This window comes from Rhopalosiphum padi, chromosome 4, assembly GCF_020882245.1.
Source record: "Rhopalosiphum padi isolate XX-2018 chromosome 4, ASM2088224v1, whole genome shotgun sequence".
Taxonomy (NCBI): domain Eukaryota; kingdom Metazoa; phylum Arthropoda; class Insecta; order Hemiptera; family Aphididae; genus Rhopalosiphum; species Rhopalosiphum padi.
Window position 1 is genome coordinate 38947170 of NC_083600.1, and position 24347 is coordinate 38971516.

The 24347-nt window shown below is 25.9% G+C and overlaps 2 protein-coding genes across 7 annotated transcripts; one reads left to right on the forward strand and one right to left on the reverse strand.

Moving 5' to 3' along the window:
- Positions 1-326: 326 nt before the first annotated feature.
- LOC132930183 (facilitated trehalose transporter Tret1-like) lies at positions 327-14733 on the reverse strand. Of its 6 annotated transcripts, none has more exons than XM_060995906.1 (8): positions 14638-14733; positions 5749-5824; positions 5599-5689; positions 5432-5513; positions 5236-5353; positions 3490-3681; positions 3126-3421; positions 327-2223 (listed from the first exon to the last, which is right to left on the reverse strand). In XM_060995906.1, exons 2-8 carry the CDS (start codon positions 5810-5812, stop codon positions 1483-1485), a joined length of 1584 nt encoding a protein of 527 aa, XP_060851889.1. In that variant the 5' UTR covers positions 5813-5824; positions 14638-14733; the 3' UTR covers positions 327-1482. The 6 variants fall into 6 exon arrangements, with proteins under 6 accessions (XP_060851889.1, XP_060851884.1, XP_060851885.1 ...); XM_060995901.1 differs by lacking the exon at positions 14638-14733 and adding an exon at positions 9655-9795; XM_060995902.1 differs by lacking the exon at positions 14638-14733 and adding an exon at positions 8815-8902.
- Positions 9234-13276, forward strand: LOC132930185 (synaptobrevin-1-like). Its single transcript, XM_060995909.1, has 6 exons — positions 9234-9278; positions 9716-9804; positions 9913-9991; positions 12076-12155; positions 12234-12285; positions 12646-13276. The coding sequence occupies exons 2-6, from the start codon at positions 9721-9723 to the stop codon at positions 12666-12668; spliced, it is 318 nt and encodes a 105-aa protein (XP_060851892.1). The 5' UTR covers positions 9234-9278; positions 9716-9720; the 3' UTR covers positions 12669-13276.
- Positions 14734-24347: the final 9614 nt, after the last annotated feature.

A 24347-nucleotide genomic window follows, 5' to 3' on the forward strand; every position in this document is an offset into this window, starting at 1 on the left:
GGTACCTGGTACCTCTATATAATATGTACGTTTACGAAATAAAGAAATAAAAAATTTAACAAAATAATATATAAATTGTATAAATTTAATATTAAAATAGAGATAAGACAATACGTAAACTTCAAAGTAGCTTAAACCAGAAATATCTATAGATAATGGTTTTTATAAAATCGACATTGTTGAAACACGATATAGGTAACAAAAATCATTATAATCAGGATTATTAGTTACCTAATATTATTATTAACTAATCTACATGTAAATTGAATTCGAAATTCAAATAGTTATTATGTATCCAATAAATAAATTATATTAAAGTACAATAATTTACATAGAAATAGTTTATTATTTATCAAAAATAATCATAAATATTCAGCGCACCTATACACTTGAAACTAGAATTTACAATTCATAAACATATTATTATATTACCTTAACTTAATTAACATATTATTATAAAAATTACGACGCGCAACGTATACAATAACAAGATAATACTTAGAATTATGATTGTTTGTAATGATTAACATTTGTTTTGATATATGCCATCTCAAAAATATTAATAGATTATACATACCGAACTATAATCACTTATCAGTTATCACAATACCATATTGTTCGTATACAATAATAATAATTAATTTAAAAATTTGATTTATAATTACAAAATATAATATACAACGTATATCGCTAATACCTACAGTGGACGTGTAATAGACCTGTGTGAATAGGTGAGAGGGTAAAAGTATAACTTTGTGCCAGGATACCTCAGTTGGACGCCACTTCTTTCGTCCAAAAATGACTTTCCTCTATTAGCCCGCGCCCTCTTTTAGACTAAAATTTAACATGATAAAGTAGAGTTTCCTCTTTTCACCTAAAAATAATTGCATTACTTTCATCCACAGTTTCACGTTCAATATTTTGGTAAAACTGTCTCAAAATTGGTTTAATAAAGTAATTTAGTATATGACTTAGAAAACAATACGAGAAAGCGGCTTCTATTACTCTCCAAAAATGTACCTATTGTGTACATTAAAATAATTATTATATAATTTAATAAATTGCGTCTATTATTATATAACAATAAAGTTTAGAAATAATACCTATGATAGTGAAATATTTTAATCTAGGTATACATGTTTATAAGTGGAGATGCAAGAATGAGAGAGCCTTGGCGTAATTAGAAAAATTAATGTTTGCTAATACGATAATTATATAAAATTATAAATTATACATTTATTTATTGTTTATTGTATTTATAAATATATACGTAGAAAGAGAGAAAAAGAGATAGAAGGGTATAAAAACTCTATATAGAACCGTCTTTACTAATTACAGGCGGGTTCTCCCTCTCGAATTCCACCCGCAGCGTTGACGAGGAGGAGTAGAGCGGTTTCAAATGTTCACCAAATATATAGGGCTGTGCGGGAGTGTGTATATACAATAAATAATATTATGTCATCGTATTGCTCCGAACGAGCTTTACAGTGGTTTACTCGGTCGCGTGAAGTAGTCCTCTATTTCTCGAAAGCTCTTGCCCAACGTCTCGGGCACGACGAAGTGCACGTATACGGCCATGGACGTGGACACGGCGCCGAACACGAGAAACACGTTTGGCACGGAGACGGCGGCCAAAACGTACGGAAACACCTTGAGCGTGGTGAACATGATCAGGTAAGCGTACGACACGAGCATGCAGCCACCGACCGCCCGGACGGGCGTGGACAGCAGTTCGCATATCATCGTCCACGGAAACACGAGCACGCCGACGGAACTGCTGAACACGTACAGCATGACGCCGCATAGCGACCAAGGGACGGCGGTCGTGTCCCGGCTATGGTGGGTGGCCGCCACCAGGACGGACGACATCGCCATGGCCACGCACGAAAATATCAGCAGCGGTTTTCGGCCCACGCGCAATGACAGCACGCACGCCAGCACACCGGATGCGAACCTGACGATGCCCAGCGCGGCCAGCGATTGAATCCCGATGGCCGGCGGGTAAGCGGCGGGCACCACCGACTTCAGTATGGGCAGCGCGTACGATATGATCGAATAGGCGCCGGTCAGTTGCTGGAGCAGCAGCAGCACCGTCAGTATGGCCATCGGCTTGTACGCCGCAGGATTGGACCGAATTGACTCGAAAAACGACGGCTGATGGACGTCCGGGCCGGCGGCGTCGTCCGACGCGGATTTCAGGCGCCTCCACTCGGCTTCGAACACCTGTGCAACACGCGCGTCATTTACTATTTGTGGACCGCAATGAATTGGTTCCCAGTTACTTACAACGGTTTTTCCATTGTACATTAGAATCCCCCCCAACTTTGTCCAATCTACTTCAAAATTCCAACAAATAAATCCGTTTTTCATATCTTTTACGATTTTTATTTTTTTCATTACCCTATCCTCCGACTTTGTCTGATCGACTACGACAATTGGTTAATTGGTAGTATGGATGTATTATAATACATTGCCGAAAATTTAACGTCGAAATTGGTAATTTTGTATTTATTTAATAATAAAAAGAATTTAATCTAATATTAATTGCACATGAAAAATACAATTTCCTACATAATGTTTTATGTTTATAAAAATTATAAATTTAATAAACCTTTTTTTTTGTCATTGAAAATTATTGTGCTAGGGATCCAATCATAAGCCAGACCGACACTGCCTGAACCAATTCAGTGAGTAGGATAAGAGTAAGATCTATAAGTAATATAGTAATAAACATTTTTAATTTCTTATTTCGAATATGTTTTTTTTCTATTTATATTACCCATTGGCCATCATGTCTGTTTTGAATTTGTTTTAAAAAAATATTATTTTTCTTTCTATGAATTATATCAGTGACGATTTCATAAATTGTATTTAAGTAATTAAAGTTATATACGTAACTTACATATTATAATATTATAATATAATAAAGTTTATAATATTTATAGTATAGAAAAATCGCAGAGGAAATTCTAGACAACCGTTGCGTAAAATACCGTAAACCAATTCGGATTATATATAACTACAATAATAATAATAATAATATAATAATAATCAAAAAGGGTCAATTTAACAATAGAGGGCCGTGATTAATTCAAAATTAATATAATTGTATGAGTATAACCCACCTGATTATCGTTCGGATAAATCTGTTTCACCGCTATTTTAGCTTTATTAATGTGCTCGGAACTCTTAAACTTCAGTATCCAGATAGGACTTTCCGGCAAGTAAATTATTATAAGCGCCATGTTGACGATCGTGAATATGACGAAAGAGAAGTTTATGACATTCCATTTCAGGTCAACCAAACAAGTGGAGAGTAGTACGCCACCAGAAAAGAAAACGCTATTAAGAGATAGCAATATCTGCTTGTACGACGAGTGACTGATTTCCGACACGTACACTAAGCCCACCGTAGTCATTCCTGATCGATTTGTTAAATTTAAACATATATGATATTATTTTGTCTGCGAGTTTTTTACATTTGTATACCTGCACCGATCCCGCCCAACAGTCTAAAGACATAACATGTGTAAATGTTATCTGTACTTGAAATGGTCACTATTGTCCACGACGCGAGTAATGGTAAGCAAGTTAAGAGACAAGCGTTCTTCCGGCCAATTCTATCCATCACCAAACCGACGAAGAATGCTCCAACGGGTGTACACAAAACCGAAATACTTGCTTTCATAAAGAACAACATCAAAACTTCACTTTAACTAGGTATACTTAAACACATCTTAAAGCATACATATTATATTATATATATATGAATTTTAAGGGCTATTAAATATTTTATTTAAAGTGTGGGTGTCGGGTACTGATAGTAAACGGACAATTGGTCATCCCGGCCAATTTTTTCCATGTGAATATGTGATAAGTACATTTTACAGAAGATTTTTCGCAGTATAATACATTAATAAAAATTTGAAATTAAGATATCATTTAATGTCACTAATAAACACGGCGTATCAGCTGTTAAACTTGTTAAAGTGTATTTTAAATGACAATCGGATAAGTTAAAATACAAATGTTGATTATATGATCAGTTGTAAATTATATTATAGACTATCTATTTTTAGTAAACTGTTTTAAAGTACATTCTTCATCTCTTAAATAAATTTATGACCAATCCAATCGTCCGTATATGGCGTTTTTTTGAGGGGCCAATTATATTGTCAGGCTACCAAAAATATCCTTATTCGGATTCTGTCATCTAGGATCTGTCACCACTGTCGCTTTCCAAAAAAAAAAAATTAAACTAATAATAATAATAAATAATTATTATTAACGTGACGTTAATTGTGACAATCAACAAAATAATCATATTAATTTCAATGAATCATATTTTTAATAATTGATGCGTGATTTCTAAAATAATTATGATTTGTACAATCGAAAGCAATTTGTTGCTGCTTGAAATTTAAATGGTATTTAATTGGATTTAATTTTGATCTTATTATTTTATGCTTTGGGTCGTTATAAAAAATTATTTTCTAGCAAAAGTCCTCATAAATCATTTTTTTTATTTTCTTTGGAACAAACTTATAACGTTAATTAATAATTAAATATTATTAATTATATTATTATAGGCATTAAAGATTTATGTAAGTATATAAAGAAGGTTAAAAATTATATTTTTTACTATTATTTTTAATTTGTAAAATGTTTATTTTTATAAAAAAAAAAAAAATTATGTAAAAAAAAACATGGATTTAGTACTATATACGGTATAGTATTTTTAAATTTAAAATATTACAATTTAGTATGTTTATATAACACATAATAATATATTCATTACTATACTTATATCTACAAATAAGTATGTTTAAATTTGTAGATAATATAATAATAACTTCCTATTCGATTGGATCATTATTTTTAAATAAATAATCTTATAAATAATGAAAATATCTCTAAATTCTAATATCTGCTTATACTCGTAATTTAGTGATAAAATAATAATTCTATTATTTGTTTACTTTGATACTAAAATATATTTTTATCTAGGTAGTAAATATTTGATATAATAGATACAATTATAGCTTCTGCAAAAAAAAATGTTTTAACTATTATCTATTAACATTTAGAAATTAGCTGAATTAGTATTGATTATTATTTGTTATTAATGCTATCCTTATATTAAGTTAAATATATAATATAATGTATGGTCGTACACTCAATGTTTGAAATTATTATTTTTTAAATTTAAATTTAAATATTAAATGGGGTTATTACTTATCCATGAAAATTGTTCTTTATTTATTGATGGCATATGATGCAACATATTATTTGAATACGCTAAATGTATTCCCGGCTGAATGACCATTAATAAAGATATACAACTAGCTAATACCTAAAAAAAATAATCTTATAAGTTATACAAAATAAAAATAATTATTTTAATTGAATGAATTGAAAATTTAAAACCTACTTGAGGATATAAATCTCTCCATAAAAGACTTGAAACGGAATATTTTTCATCCTCCACATCTATGGTTTTATTCTCTGCGTTCCTGAAGAAAAATTTAAATATCTTAAGCGCATAATTTGTAGAACAATTATATAAATAAATTTAACATATTTAGTTATAATACGTACATATTATTTTCAATTAATTTATTTTGACCATCATCATTAGTTCCATATTTGTCTATTATACTAATTATAGTTGTAGTATTTATATTGCAATCTGAAATAAATATTTTAAATTTTAAATTATTTAAAATGTTATATAATTTAATTACGTACTATTATTCTCGGGCGTGGTTATTTTATCCGCAATGATTTTCACATTCTGATCTACATTACTCATTCTGCTGTTACCCTAAAAATTAAATTATCAAAATAAATATTAAATATTACTAGCAAACAGTATTGATGTACATTACTACTATAAGTAACTAAAGTAACATTTAATACAGAACTGCAATAATTTTTATCTATAGAATATGAGTTAATGTTTGAAAAAAACTAATATATGTTATATACATAGTGATATTATGTATTATAATACGATTCGGAAAATATATATCAAATTAAACCAACAATAATCATTTAAGGTCATGGACCTGGCATTGATATATTATTATTTATTATTAATAATCTTTCAAGTATTAAATATTACACTAAACTAAAGTCAGATGAATAATGATGTTTGTCAAATATATGTGTTTATATCTATTGACATAGACCACAGTTTTACGACAATATATATTTCTATGAATAATCATTATCATAAAAATTAAAAGAATATGCAAATAATGAATAACTTAGGCAGATAACTTATCTGGTTTCTACGAGCCTTATTATTATTTATCAAAAAGGGTCTAAACCAAAATACTAATAAGATTTGACAGTTTAATAAATTTTACGTTTGCTCAGTAATTTATAAATACAAAAAATGAATCATATTTAATTACATTATTATTTATATGTACCACTATATTTTATTTTCTGCCTATTTAATAGTTAACGTTAACTTTGAACTTCATCAGATCATATAATATTTTCATATAATGACCAAATTTGAAAGTTAATAGTAATTTTTAATTCTGCAAAAGTGGAGCAATAAATATATTAATTTCACAGTGATTTTTTTTTTAGAGTTTATCAAGCAGTAAAAATAGTTTGATTTCCTACTTCAGAATATTTTCTGACAGGAAAGCAAATCTCAAATGTGTCGGTAAAAACAAATAAAATTTATAAAATAACTAATATTTTAGCGTCTAAGTTGTTTTTTACTACACTTGATGCAATCTTCCAAAATATTTAGATCGATAATAAGCTATATATACCAATATACCACAACATGAACAACATAAGAAACCACGGATTAAAATTTCAAGAATTTTAACCAAATGAATAAATGTTTATCAACATTTCAAGTATCTACGCTTATTTGTTTTTGAATTACAATAACATCTATTTTATTCAATACTGACTTTATGTAAAAATTCCCGTTTTTCATTAATTTATATTCCCAATAATATTGAAAATAACATGGATATTTTTACTCTAAACCTCTCAAAGTGCCAATTAGATCCAAATTTTTTACCAGAAGCTATCCTCAAAGTTGAAAAATCAAGGAATTTTTACTACTAAAGGCAGAAAAAGAACACACGCAGTTGTAAAATCAACATATTCATCTCTACACTTAAAATCTAAAAATTGTTTAAATCCTGAATTTGTTTGAAAGAATTACAAATTACACTAATGTTCTCCTAAAATTTATACGTAAATTACTATTTTAAATTGTATAGCATCATCAAGGTGGATTTATAAATATATAATAAATCCATCAATGTATTCTTTAAAGAGCATATTTACCGCTCACGAATGGATTCTCAATGCTAAACAATTGCATATTTTATTAATTTATTGATTAGATTTCAGAATACATAATAGTTAATGTGCATAAATTTTTTTTTACAAAAATGTCGTTGCTACAATAGGTATAATATATACGTAGATATCATACATATAAATATAATAAACCGAGATGAGAATCTACTTCAGACTGTAGTTAAGTTAAATTTAATTATTCAATATACTTTTGTGTTGTAGAAAAAAAACGAAGTTAAACAGCTGGTTCACTACAATACTTGAAGATTAGCGTATCGTGTATCTATATATATATAATAGAGCAGTGGGCAGTGGTAGCAATTACGCTATTATACAGACTTCACATTTTTAAGAGATATATTATTAACAAGAATACATGCGATTAACTCGATTCACATTTTGCGCGGTTATTAATTTATACGCATCCGGTCCGTACGACAGTATAAGATACACAGAATAAGAGATACGTTAACCTAAGGTGCGCCCATAATATGTCATATGATATTGTATATTATGTACCTACGTAATATAATATAGTATTATCATTATGTGTACCTGCCTATATGTACGTTATATATCATATAAAATCTTAATCCGTCGTTATTTTGAAAAAAAAAATCATAATAATAACATATTACTGAGTAATAAATAATGTTAGTATAGTATACTCAATGTTAATCAAGGTGTGCAGGGTAAATGAAAAAAAAATAAGTTGAATTAGTTAAGTTATAAATTAATAATTTGGTTGCGATAACTTGTTAAGTAACTAAGTTAGTTATACATTTATCTAACCAATTAAATTTAAAAAAATAAAAATTTAATCTAATATTAATGTCCTTACATCTGCTATTAAATCTTAATATATTTATTAGGTGTTAAACATAAAAGCAAGTAACGATTACCTGTAGTTGCGTTTAATGTTAGTCAGCAAAAATATAGTTTTAATATCCTAGAATAAACTATAAAGTATACAACAATAAAATATTTTTTTATTAATTATGCCAAAATAAAATATAATGTATTGCGATTCGTAAAATTTTAACTTTCGTATGCATTTAAAATATAGTATCTTATTCTTAGTTATTTCTTTTAAAACAATAGTTATTTAGTAATAATAGAGTTATCATAAATTTACTAAGCCAAACTGAAGAGTTTAGGTATTAAAAAAAATTTAATGTAATCGTTGAGTAGTAAATAGACGACAAATCTAAGTTAAAATAACAATATACAGTATAATATTTTAATTATAAAAATAAAATAAAATTTATTATTAAAGTAGACACTCTTTGAACACTCGATTACAATTAATTATTCACGGTTTAATTTATTCGTTATCAAATTCCGATTAACGAGTAATATAAATTAATAAATCGTTGAAATATTAATTAATTGACAATTTTAAATGTTTGAATTCCAGTAATAATTACACAATAAATTAAAACGTCGATCATGAAAGTGCGGGTAGTAACTTACTAGTAAGTAGTAACTACTGTTTAACCCGCGCTCTAATCGTTGGACATGTGCCAAAGACGTTCTGAACCACAACAAAGTGTTTACAACGTCACCGCGTTAATACCGTATCAATCATTGTGACGTCACTTTATGATTGCATCACCACCAATCACTATTCTTCAGTCATCTGTTGCATTGCATTCCATTTCGATTAATAGTTATTATTCTTCTATTTCCTAATCTTCTTCAACAGTCAAAATTACAATACGTGACAGGAGTGATCGGAGCAGACCTTTTCTCGATACTGTGATAGTCATACAATTATTGTTGAGTTCGACATTAAAATCATCACCCGTACGTCAGTGTCGTCAGACAGACATAAAATTTCGTCGCCGACGTCCCGCCCTTGACTAGTTGTGTAGGTAGGTACCTACGTCGTCCATTATACTACATCAGCTATCCGGCCAATAGATCTAAAAATTCCGGTGAGTACTACAATCTATTACGAAAACATCACGTCCCGGTGCCGCGCGCACCTGTCATTGTCAAGTTTTCGTTAGCCAGAAACTATGACAACCTTTAGTCAAGCATAAAACACTGCGCTGCGTTTTGCCGTTTAGAATATTTTAAACAGTTTTCGATAATCGTGCGTACTAAACTTACAATATTGGTTTTTGTGCAGGTGTACAAAACATTACTTTAGCACACATCCAACATACCTACAAAGCCAGTTCGCTAGTCTTTGTTTACCCACTAAAGTGTTTATTGTGACGTTTTCTGTTTTCCAATAATTACCAGTCGCGAAAACATTTGCCCCTACGAATATATACATAATATTAAATATAACTCTATGTCACATACCTATTAGACATTTAGTTTCTAAATTTCCGTAGCACTGATATTGGTTCCGTTACTCTTGCAGGCACAATGGCTGACAACAAAGGACAGAGCACAAAAAAACCGACAGACTCCCAAAAGAAACTTCAAGAGTCTCAGGCTCAAGTTGATGAGGTCAGTATGAGCACATTGCGTACTATGTAATAAATATATCTGTATGAATGCATTATCAGCTCTGTACATATTCAATAAAATTATCTAATCATGTATAAATATTTCAAGGTCGTTGGAATTATGAGAGTCAATGTTGAAAAGGTATTAGAACGAGACCAAAAATTATCAGAATTAGACAATCGTGCAGGTACATTACATATAAATTATCATAATACTTTAATATTCAATTAATGTTTTAATCATTAAATAAAAAAAAAAATTTAACAAAATTATATTCTTAGTTAGCTTATGTACAGTTATTTTTTCAATGCTGAGCAAGTTGATAATGGGGTACCTTGTACGTGGGTTATATTAATTTTAAAATCATAAATTTTCAGAAAAAAAAAAATGAAAAAACTTAATTCTACATTCTATAATTATAATAAAATATTCTCTATATTTTTATACTTTTTCTTAATTCTCAATAAATAATAACTAGTTTTCATTTTTACTTTAGTAACAAACTCTGAAACTTTTTTCTAGTCTAATGGTGGAGAAATTTAATAATTCTCTCTTATCCAAGAATGTTTAATAGTTTAAAGTTAAATTGAATAAATTAAGGTATGAAAAATAAGTTTTACTACAATATAAGTTATTTAATATTAGCTATTGTATAATGTTCAATTATAGTTGATTTAAATTTTTAATAACTATTTTTATGCAACTAAACATTTAGATAATATGTTTGTTACACTAATTGTCTTATATATACAACCAATTAAAATAATCTATTCTATTAGAAAATGTAATTTTATTTCAATCTATAATAAAATAATACCATAGATAAAAAAAATATTCTTATTTAAAACTAATTTTATTTCCAAAAACATAATTTAGGTAATTTAGAAAGTTACTAAACAAAATCAACTATTTAAATAATTGAATAAACATTAAAGAATAAGGTTATATTAATGCTTAGCTTTATACAAGTTAACTCTAAAATACTATATATAATATTATTCATAATTCATAAAAACATTAAAAACAAAAATATACACATACTTTTTCTTATCTAGGTAATCTCATTGTTTTTAACAGCCCTATTAAACAAAGATTATTGTTTATGATTAATTTGCTTAAGTATTCAAAAATAACTACTACATTATGTCTTTCTATAAAAATTTAATATAATTGATTTTTGTTTATGCTTACAATTATTCAGTAGGAAGGTAAGTTTGGTTAAATAACCATATATAGTAGATAGAGTTTTCAATAAGAGTTTTTTTTCCTGTAGTAAAAATTGAACATATTTGTTAATAAGTAGTCATTTGTAGAATGCATTTATAGTATGCACCATTGCATTACATGATATGTATTAATAGGCTACTCAAATAATATGTAAAAATTAATATTATTATTTTGATATAAAATAATAATAAATGACACTGCTGTTAATTGTTATACAACTTTTTAGATAGAAATATATTTATTTAAATGTTCTATAATTTATATATTAGTATTGAAATGTCTATTTAGTAGATGTGTGTGTACTTAAAATAAATTAAAATTAAATATTTTAGTTTTTTATTTCAAAAATTAGTTCAATTGTATTTTTAGTTGCTAAAGATTTAATTATAGTTATATGTATTTTTAATATTCAAGTTATATTAACACAGTATTTTTAAATATTTTGATATTACAGTAGGGTCCCTTTGATCCAGATTTAATGAGACCGGATTATATCCAGATTAAACGGAATGATGTTTTTGTCATCCCACATTAGCAGTAAAATTAGGTTCTCCTTTCAATTTTTCATTAAATTTGTAACGTTAAATTGACAATGCGTGTTGAAAACATGCATCTGTTACTTAAACTGTCCAAACTCAAGATTTTTGCACAAAAATTTTCGATATTTTTACCAATCAGAAATAATGTTTGTTTATGATTCACCAGCATTAATATAAAATCTATATTAAAATTTGAATTATTAGTTTCCTTAATGGTTTTTCTAAAATATACAATATTGTGTATATTGTGAATTTTTTTTTTTTCAGATAAATTGTTAAGTTACAAAATTTTAATAGGTTAATATTAATTACCTTAATTGTCAAACCACCATTGCTTCCTAACAAACTATCATGGAACTATTATCCTTAGTACATAAATATAAATAACCCAAAACTACGCATTCAAATTTTGATTAAAATACCTAACGTTTTTAAAACCATCATGTTTTATTTTATTAGTATCTATTTTTAATTAGTTTGTTTAAAATTAATAATTTTATTACAGATGTATTGCAACAAGGTGCATCTCAGTTTGAGCAACATGCTACAAAACTTAAAAGAAAGATGTGGTGGAAAAATTTAAAGGTTTGTAATATAAAAAATATACTTGTACTTAGTTTACATTATATATATATTATAATATATTTATTTTAATTTTATTAGATGATGATTCTTTTGGGAGTTATTGTAGCAGTACTTTTGATTCTTATTGTTGGTAAGTTGTTTTCAAGTTTTTATATTTATTTTTTTATTTATACAAATTTCATAATAATTGAAACACCTTAAAAAGGCCAGTGCACAAAATACATTTATTAGCTTTATGTTTGATAAGTCTGTTCATTATCATATTAAAAATATAACATGTATTTGTTCTGCTGAATACAAATTTGACATGTTAAACATGGGTCAGAAAGAGAAAACAAATGATATGCTGATTCCCTTCAAAAAAACAAAATTAAATTTATGTCATATCTATAAATATGATAAATTTATAAAATAATGTACCCAATAATTTTTGGAAAAAAAATGTATAGTGATATTATTGTTACAATTAATTAAATGTTTTTATTTATAGGGTCATTCTTTGGTTCCAATTAAGTTATGTTGTTTATGAACAGAAAAAGAAGAATCATCATTTTACATCCTGAAAGCATTAACTTAACATTATTATTAATATAAATTGTGATAAATAATAAATTAATGAGTCACAAAATTGCATTTTTAATAGATTACATTATATACATATTTGAACTTTTTGTCTGTTGCTAGAAATATTTTATTTAATCTAAGAAATGTATTTAATTTTTTAATACTCAAATAATTATAAACAGATTTTTTTTTTGTTATTCATAAAATATTCAACACTGTACAGTAAACTAAATTCTAATATTTAATCGTTTATAATTTTTAATTTATTCCTTTATTATTATTGATTATTATTACTTTAATTTAATTTGAGGTTTTATTGGCTATGGTAATAAAATATTGTATTGAATATAATATTTAATGTATTTTATTTTACTTTTTTATATCAAACAAATTATTTTTATAGTCTAGGCTGATGCATAATAAAATATATATTTCTTGTAAATCTTAACAAACATTTATTTTTGTTAATTATAACTTTATATTTATTGTTAAAAGGTTGAAAGCTTTAGGAAATATATTATGAAAACATCGATTTAATAAATTAAATTATAATTTGATTGGAAAATTCTTGATATAACCCCTTTACTAGATATTATGTATGTATTTTTTTTAATAGCATTTTACAAAGTATAAAAATATGACTTTAGCTGTACTAAGTAGAGCTAATTTTTTGCTAAGAGTTTTTTTTTAACATAAAACGAACTACAAAGCATTTAACTTCGTTAATTTGAGTTAATATTTAAATTAATATGAAATATTTATTTTAATCATGTTGTTTGTTTTAAAAGATTTTAAATTTTAATACTTATTTGATTTATTAGTTATTACATGTGTGTTATAACTTTTAAGTTAACACTGTTATAAATTGTTTGTAACTTTAAAATCCTATTTGATTAAAACTTAATATTAGTTAATTAATTATATCTATGAGATTAACTCATAACATAGGTAATCATAAAAATTAAAATTTATAATAATATATTTCTAGGAGTATGATTGTCGACTAGTCTCAATTGCAACAGGGTAGTAATATAGTGTATTTAATTAAACATATTAAGCACATTTAAGCGTATACTTGCCAAAAAAAAAATGTGACTATATCACTATATATAAGGGCATAAGGCCTGGATTTAAATATCCAAAAAACAATCAACATTTTTCTTTATAAGCATAATTATGCAGGAGATAGGAAAATAATAGTTTAACTTTTGGTATTTTTAACACTGCTTTATATTAACTAAACTAACAATACTACAAAAACAAAATAAACAATATACTATAAATAAATATAATAATATAATCACAATGTATTTCTTTCTAATTAGTTATTTGTTTGAGTCCGGGTAAGATAGTACACTCGATAATTACTGGAGATATTTAAAGATGTTATGATATTCATTTATAGATTGACATTTGATATAAATTGAAAATATCAAGGTAAAAATAATGAAAACAATATTTCTTGATATGTTTTGTTTCCTCATTTAAACTCACACTTAAAATGCACTAAAAATGAATAAAATGACCTGAAAATTCAGAATAAAAGTCACCTTTGAATATCTGTTACCGTCAAACATGACAACTTAGTGCAGTTTTAAATTATCAAAACATTTTAATTGTTATGCTTCTCAAGCAAATGTTGGTGTCATAAGTTTACTTTTTGTCAAAAACTGATTAAACTTATATTTTTAGTTTTTTATTCTTAAGTATTTTTCTTAATTCTCTTTCAAGTTGTATGCAGAGACACCGTATCGACTACTGTCTCTATTAATTTTGCTTTAAACTCATGTTACTTATCTAGTTATCTATATTACAACATGGGACATAATATGTGTACAGTATATTTTTTTTAAACATAATTTTTATGAAGAAAAACGAGAAATTCATTAAAAATAATTTAAATAATATATTCAAATACCTGCAATAAAATTGTCTTGATTCTACTAAAAAAGTTAACAAGTTGTCAAGTTATAATATAACAATAAGTGACTTAAAGCATAATTGATGAAATGATGAAAGTTATTAAGAACTTTTAAAACGTTGACTATACAGATTACAGCCTTACAGGTAAACTGAATATTAAATAACTTGAAAACGATTTTCCGTTGTTATCATTTGTATTTTGGCGGCCTTATCACATTAAGTCGATAACACGACCTACATAATATAGATATACTATAGAGCAGTGTTTACCAACCTTTTTGTAATAGCGACCCTAAAATTTACCCCTTGATGGTTATAGAAATGTGATTGTATACCTAGTATGGTTATATAATATTTATTTATTTATGGGTAAGTTTAGCCAGTCGTGACCCATAGGTTGGGAAACACTGCAATACAGTATGGATATTATGAATTAATGATGTAGAGAAAAAAAAGAAAGTTGATTATCTCGAATTTTCAAAAATAATTCACCCACAACGAATTAACGTAGTATCCATTAATCCATTTAACAATTACAAGTATTACATTATTATAGGCTATTGCTACGAAGTCTGTATTTTTCTCAATAAGTCAGTTGTAAATAAAGAGTGTGTATTATTTATTATGAAAGAAAAATTAGATGTAATTGTGCATCACACAATTGAAACAGATCGAGCATTGGCCAAAAAGTACCATATTGGAACGTCCAGTGTTTCAGATAGAAAAAAAGGGTGAATAGGGCCGTCTTATTTTAAAGCTTCTGGTGTTGAAATGATTTGAGAGGCAAGATGAATCGAACGTCGTTCAATTATTACAATTAAGGAGAATGAGGGACTTATTAGCTGCTTTAAAGAGTAAGTCAACAATAGAACAAACTTAAATAATATCATTTTTCAAACCTTTGTAATAAATAATATACATAAGAACCAAATTAGTTTTTTCTTTTTTTTAACTTTTAAAACATTATTAGCTTTTTCCGTTTAAATCTTAGGACATTAATTATTTCTTTAATGTCACAAATTTCAAATTATATTAAAAATAATAAATACAATGTATTAATCTCGGTAATAATACACTGCCTGGTACAACCCGACCCACCTACACATTTTAGTTTTGATGCAATTGCATCAAAAAAACCAACTTTGCAGGAACACCACTGCAATGTATTTATATAAATGTATAACTTTTAATGTGTCATGTTTCAATATTATCCGGATATTTGTTTATCAGGACATTAATTAGTCCAGATAATTAGCGTTCTACTGTAAATAACAATTAATATCAAAATTGAATATATGACACATTTAAAAAAAATGGTTAGGTACCTACATAATCAATGGCATATTTAAAACTTATATTTTTGGTGTGGGGGGGGGGGTGGAAATGAATTAAACATTATATATTTATATGTATAAATGTAGTCAAGTTATAAAATGATGAAATCAAACTTTCTGTTCTTATTTGCTTAATCATCAATTTCTGTGGGAACCCCCCTCCCCACCATAAATACACCACTTCACACAATTCAGTGGCGTCATTTGGGGGGGGGGGGGCAACTTGGGCATTTTCTCTAGTCTAACATTTACATCAACCTAAAGTCAGCACATTTAAAAATTATAAGAAGTCTTATTTTTAACTACTAAAGGCCATTGTTATAAATCATAATATTGAATATTGATATTTTATAACTTATAAGTAAAGATTTATTGTTAATTTTTTTGTTGTAATTTTTAAAGAGGTATACAAGGTGATTCTTTTATCATAAAACACTCATTATTTCAAAAAGTATTCATGTTTTTAAAACATTTTTTACATAGTTTCAAGTTGTTAAAAAGACTACGTTTTTATTAAAAAATTATATTTTTAAATATTTTTTATCCTTATATTTTTTTAAGTTTTTTACTTTTTTGAATGACAACATAGAGTTTTAATTTCATATTCCGAAGCAGAATAATTTTCTTAGTATTTTAATACATAAAAATCGAATTTAAATAGAGTAGTTTATGAGTGATACGTATTTAAAGTTTAGACAAGCGGAGTAGTGGACAAATATTTCGCGGGGTAACCCCGTAGTACCACTCCACTCTGCTTGACTAAACTTTAAATACGTATAACTCATAAACTACTCGTCCTAAATTCGATTTTTATGTATCAAATCACTAAGAAAATTATTCTGCTTCGGAATATGAAATTTAAACTCTATGTTGTTATTCAAAAAAGTAATAAACTTAAAAAAATATAAGGATAAAAAATATTTAAAAATATAATTTTTTAATAAAAACGTAGTCTTTTTAACAACTTAAAACTATGTAAAAAAATGTTTTCAAAAACATAAATATTTTTTGAAATAATGAGTGTTTTATAATAAAAGATTCCCCCCTTATTATATTATTAACAAGATGTTTAGTATTTACATTATGTGACTGTAAAAAACTGCTAACTACTTGTAAATCTGCAGTATTAAAAGGTACTATTATCTATTTATTATTTATTTACATATTACTCAATTATTCTATATTTGACTTTCTTATTCTAATAAATATTTGACAAAATTGTTTATATTTAATACTTCAAAATCCTGCGTGTGACGTTCATATACCTGAAAATTTACCCCTCTCCCCTCACCAACTAAGGAACTATTCTATGTGAACTGCGTGGAAAAAATTTTGAGTCGGCATATCAGTTAGTAGTTGACCTAGTCAAACAAAAACTGAAATGACACTACTGACACAATTATTGTATCTACTTGTATTTTTAGATTCTCATCAGAACGATAAATAACCACAATAAATTTTTATTTTCACCAAATAATTATGGCTTATGCAAGTAGTTCTTACACATAGTATAATTTGTTTAGTAATATATATTTTTTAAATTCCTTTCTATAAATGTCTTTAAAAATGTTTGCTGGGTCAAAATTCAAAAAAATTTTCATAAGCTGCTCATTTATCAAAAATACTTTGTTGCAATATTTTTTATAAGCGTTTAAAATATTATAATATTCTAATATAATATAATTTTATAATATTTAAATTTTGACAAAATTTTCAAATTTGCTTTTTTACAATTTTAAATTTCAGTTACAAAATATATTAATAGTAACCGTAAAGTATATACTAATAATAAACTATGACTTTATTATATTAAATAACAATCATGAAAGATCTTTTCAACTTGCATCACAAAATTAGACTTTTATATTATTACTCACATAAACGATTCAATTGAAATTGAGATTCTGTTTTTCTAGTATTTTATAAGTTATGACGATAATTAATAAAATAAAATATTGTTATGTTAAACTTGTAATTCAATATAGAAACAAATAATTATTTAACGGCGTAACGGGTATGCAATAAAGGTACGACTCTATCGTAAATTCATTTTTCCGGTATTTCTGAGATATCAGATAACTATTATTTACTCTGCGCATTAAAAATAAACATTTTTCTTTCTCATTGATTTTCGTTCTCTATTACTCTCTCTTACGCCCCCTAGAGTTATGACCTCACTATATGCACAACTAAAGCTTTAATTCAGGGAGGGCTAATCTTATAAATAAAACAGAGATAAGTAAACGGTCCTCAAAATTAATTTTAATATGCTAAAATACATTTAAAAAACTAGGAGCTGTGAATAAAACCAGGAAAGCTTAGCCCTTCCTTAATTGAACCCATGGTTCCCACTTCTTCTTTTCTTAGACCAGTGTACATGGAATGGATGATTCAGTAGTTAACATCTATATAATCGATACCTACACTTTTTTAATGTTGTTTGTCTTAATATATATTTTATTTACTGGACAACAAAACCCGTATTAAACCTTATACGTTATAACAGTGAAGATACCTACATAGCATTATAATTAAAGCCCCAAGGCATCAATTGCAGACTGGTTCAAAGAACGAGGTTCGTGTTGTATATAGTTGTACAAATGTACAATGTACATACAGAATGATGATTTTGACGTAGACACCTAATGTTATTTTATAAATTTAACGTTTTTATTTTATTTTTATATAAATACAATATTTTTGTAAAAATTACATTTTTTATCGATATCAATGTTTAGGTATTTACTTTTTGAATTTTATATTTAAAGTGGAATAATTTTTAGATATTTAATAAATTAAAACTTATGTTGTATTATTTATAAACATTAGAAAATTCCGAATTATTTTTGTTTTACATTGATAAAATGTTTTATTCTTATAAAATAGCTTTAAAGTTTATTATAAGGTTCCTTATAATTATAATAATTTACAAGACTAATATTTTTAAAACTATTAATAATTTTTTTCCAAACTTTCTTTTATTAAATTAAAGCTTTGCAGACACATTATAGACATATCATTAACTCCTATAAAGGAATAAAATATAGTAGTAATTCTTACATAGGCATAGTGTTAACTCCTATAAAAGATAATGTTCTTACTTTTAACTTTGATAATAGGTCAAATTACTTTAATATAAATACTAAAAACATAAAATTGGTTTTACTAAATAATGAAAATTTGCCATGTTGTTTGTTTTTAAAGAAACAATATATATATATATGGGTGTGGCGTCCTTTAACTCCTAAGTAAACGTAAATTCCTACACGAGACGTAACAAATAAAAATCATCTATAATATCTTGCATAAAAAAATTCTCCCTTATGGTCATACGTATAAGTTTTTAAACGAATAACTACTATAGTGAATAAAAAATTCCTACCCTCTTAATTCACTAGGTTATGTTATCTCAGCTATGTGGTTATTTTTAATCTACGTGGTTGTTAAATTACTTAAAATATTAACATAATAATTGTATATACCTTCGTAAAATGTTTATTATTGTTATTTCCCGTTTACAATGGACAAACCGAGAAAACGCGATGATCCAATCTTTTAAATTCATAAAAATAACTTTTAATTAACAATATTTACCTAGATAAAATTCTCACCTTTAAATTGAATAATAGGTCAATTCATTTTACGAATAATAAAATAACATAATAAAATGAATTGTTTTGAAAGTAATTCGTAAAATGTTTTTGTTATATACGTTGTAAAACGGGTATGACGTACTCTTTTAAACGTAAATATTTTTGTTCACATAGTAAAAAAGAGAAAATATTTTAATTCAGTCTAAATAAAGTACTTACATGATGTACATATCAATGAATCAATGACCTTTCAGATAATTGGTAACGTAGTTCAACTGTCTTACTGTAGTAGGTATACATTATAATATTATATTATTATTTACATAGAGCATGGTAATGCATCATTACTAATGCTTAAATTGTATATCTATACATACGAATTATTACTAATTATTACTAGGTTTATTTCTTGAAAAATAGAGAATTATGCATTTATTAAAATATTTATTGAATATCAATTGTATTACAACCTTAATTTAAATATGTTACAATATGTTATTTATAGTGGTCAGCCCCCGCATTTACCTATCACTTTGGGTATAGTTGATTAAACTTGGACATTTCTTAGTAATAATTTGATATTTTTAATAATTATGAGTATATGCATTTCTTGTACTGCAATTGCAGTATTGTAGGTATTGCAATTGCACTATTAAATACTTGCATATTTTTGTGTTATGATGGTTTTTTTTTAAATATAATGAAAAACTGTTTCCATCTTCATAAAAAAATAAATTCCAGATCCGGCACTAATTTTGGGTATTTACGGCACAAAAAATTATAAAAGACTTAGTATACAACTTGTAAACAAATAATTGTGCGTAATTTATTTTACCGTGTTGAATAAAACAAAACAAAAATACAATTGTATTTCATAATTCGTTAACGAAGTGACGACGGTATATGATTTCAAAAGTTGAATTCAAATAATAAATGAGATAAGACATCTGACAAAAAAATAATATAGTAGATACTTATTAAAAAAAAGTAATTAAGTGCAGTAAAATCGTTAGTATAATATATACATACCTATATAGGTATATGTAATATGCGTGTATTTTAATCATTAAACGCATGTCGTATAATATCAACTATATATTATACTCAATTGTAATATATATATTTTGGATTAACATACCTACGTAATATACTATGTGTTTATTAAATCTGAGCCATTAATAATTGCGGTTCAAATTAGTTCAGCTTATGACATTATATGTATAGTTCAATGTCAGCTTATTTATTAAGATAAAGTGTTAATGTATAATGTCTTATTGCAATTTGTTAGGTATACCTACGCAATACGCAATAGTAGAATTTATTTATAATTTTTGTTATTGTATCCACTATCCACCTTATGTTAGTTATGCGTACCACACAATCATTTTTTACTTAAATAAACTACCAATAGTAATAATGCACCAACAGAATAATCTTTTGCAGTGTTTATAAAAATAAAAAGCGAATCGGAATACAAACAAGTTAAAATAGAAACATTATATATTCTATTTTATAGGAAACATAACATTAATGTTTATCATCATTTAGTAAATGGTTGACGTTAGCCAACAAATAATAAAATGAACTAAATGATCCTTTTATAGGTTTTTACTTTTATATTTTACAACATTCCATTAAACATATGTTTACTTAAAACTAAAGAATAATCAAATTTTAAAATTCGTTCTTCGACTGATGGATAACTAGATTATAATTTAAGTTAGTTATTTTTTTATTTACGTAGGTTTAAAATAATTTTTATTTTTAATTATGTTCTTAATTCTAGGTTATGTCTTACTAAATTTCTCAATACCTATCGTCAATCCTTGAATCTCTTAAACTGCAGATATAAGGCTCAACGCAAGCATAGTTATGCTTATTATTTATTTTATATGTCTTCAGCTAAGTCTTCTTACTATTTAAAAGAGATTGATCATTAATAGTACAATAAATTATAATAATAAAGTTAATATACATGAATATATCTTTTAATTATAACCTGTAGACTTTATAACTTATAAGAAGAAAAATTCAGTGAGGCTGCAATTATTGTTCGTTATTTCGTTAACAATCTAAACATTCTAAACCTCATTTAAAGGATTTACACATAAACAAACAAAGTATATAATTTCCATCGACGAATAATTAATAATTAATATAATACATATAAATAGTTCCTGTGGTGGGTAGTACATACAGTATACTTTTAATTTTAATACATTGGTATGCAGGTAGGTACGGTGGATAATTTATTAATATAATAATATACGAGACTGTATAATAAAGTATTACGATTTTTGGAAAACTTCTGCCAACATGGGTGTTAAAAAATGTTTTTGTTTTTTTAATATTAACTTATTTTAATTATACTGTAAAAACTAAGACTGTAATATGAAATTACACATGCTTATCTACGTCCTACACGGCTAAACGTTTAATTAGTATTCATACATATTTAGTTGATTAATAATTGTATATGTATCACCTTCGTCTACTTGTATCTTGTGTTGTAAAAACAAGTTTTTTTTATTGTAACATAAATATGTGTAGTATGTTTACTATACAAATTAAATAATAAGTGAATCGATTAATAATTTAAAAATGAATAAATAAAATTGCATTAACTTAGAAGTTGAGAAAATTCGTTTTTAATAAATAAAAAACCATTATTATTATTAATCATTACATCTTAAATAAGCCTATACTAACTGAAATTACTTATACTCGTATATCATTAGAGTAGATTAAAACAAATATTTGGATTTAATTATTATTATTATTATTATTATTAACCAACTATTTTGTTTCCACGATCAAAATACGTATACGTAACTACCAAATACAAACAAAAATAAAAATAAAATTATAGGTACCTATCTGTGTGAATCTACGATAAATTAATAATACCTGTTGGTATTGAAATCGCAACCACTCTCACTATTGAATCATTAAAATAATAAAATGGCATAATTTAGCAATGCTGTAATAAAATAAAACGTTAGCTTGGGTGTCAGGTTATTGAAACCATAACAAGTGAAATCATTTTTATTAAAACAATTAAAATACTGACCTATCTATAATTTATACAAAAATTGTTATCAAATAACATTAATATAATTATTTGATAACTTTTTACGCAGAAAAAATAACACTTACTTACTCTCAAAACTTACTTGCTTATTGGGGGTTGCAAATTATTATATAAATCTATATTTTATTTTACTATAACCTATAAATTATGTAATACTATATATACATAATATATATTATTATCATGTATTATATTTTTTTTTATTTCCAAAATATACCTACATATTTTTTTTCATTGAATATACAATGTGTTCCGGGGGGAAGTGACCGGCCGACGTCACATGAAAGTATACCTAAAATGATGAGGAATGCTCTTTAAAGAGGGGGTCTAACATTTTTATTTTTTAAGTTATGGGCTAATCAACTTTTTTAAAATAAAACCAAACCTACCACAAATTTTTTTAAGTTTCTCCAAAACTTTTCACTATTTTAACATAATTCTTTTTTTATTTTAAAGCTATTTAATTATTCTATCAACCAACATACGCAATTAAACCAGAATTATGCAAATTATTATTATTAACTTGAAAAAGTAAACATTTTTTATTAAAAGTTAGAATTTTTAAAAATAAATCTCGCATTACTCCAAATAATTCAATATTTAGTATGGGTTATTTGTTTGTGTTTTAATTTAGTGAATAATACCTAGAATACCTTACAAGTTTGGTTTTCATATCTTCCATAATTGCAGAGTTATACGCAGCTAAACATAACCGATCTTTTGGGATCGTAATTATTGACTATTTATAATTTTACTAAACATGATGCATAAACTCACCAGCAGTGATATAAATAATTTAATAAGTATAAGTTTATTTTTTAAAAATAAAATGGAACCTAACTAACGAAAAAAACACAAAATAATAATAATGTAGTTTCATACAAAAATAAATAACAAAGAAATAAATGTTATATTTATTTAATTAGTTAATCAGATTTTCAAAGTTCCCCACCTGACTGTAAATAAACTTGAACTCTAAATGAAACACTTTTTGTAACTAGTTCTTTGTTTTAACGACCGATATTCGATTCTAAAAAATTAAGATAGTAACCATTAACAGCGTATAACTCTGCAATTATGAAAGATATGAAAACCAAACTTGTAAGGTATTCTAGGTATTATTCACTAAATTTAAACACAAACAAAAAAACCCATACTAAATATTGAATTATTTGGAGTAATGCAAGATTTATTTTTAAAAATTCTAACTTTTAATAAAAAATATTTACTTTTTCAAGTTAATAATAATAATTTGCATAATTCTGGTTTAATTGCGTATGTTGGTTGATAGAATAATTAAATAGCTTTAAAATAAAAAAAGAATTATGTTAAAATAGTGAAAAGTTTTGGAGAAACATAAAAAAATGTGTGGTAGGTTTGATTTTATTTTTAAAAAGTTGATTAGTTCATAACTTAAAAAATAAAAATGTTAGATCCCCTCTTTAAAGAGCATTCTTCATCATTTTAGGTATACTTTCATATGACGTCGGCCGGTCACTTCACCACTGAACACATTGTATAGTACAATATAAAAATAAAAGTTTAAGTTATAAAATTGAATAAAAAACAAACATTAGTATTTTATGAAAGAAGATTTTAACACCAAATTCATTATGAAGCGAATGTTAATTTTAATTTCACAATACATAATTTATTTAAATTTAATCTTAATCTGTGAATTATGACC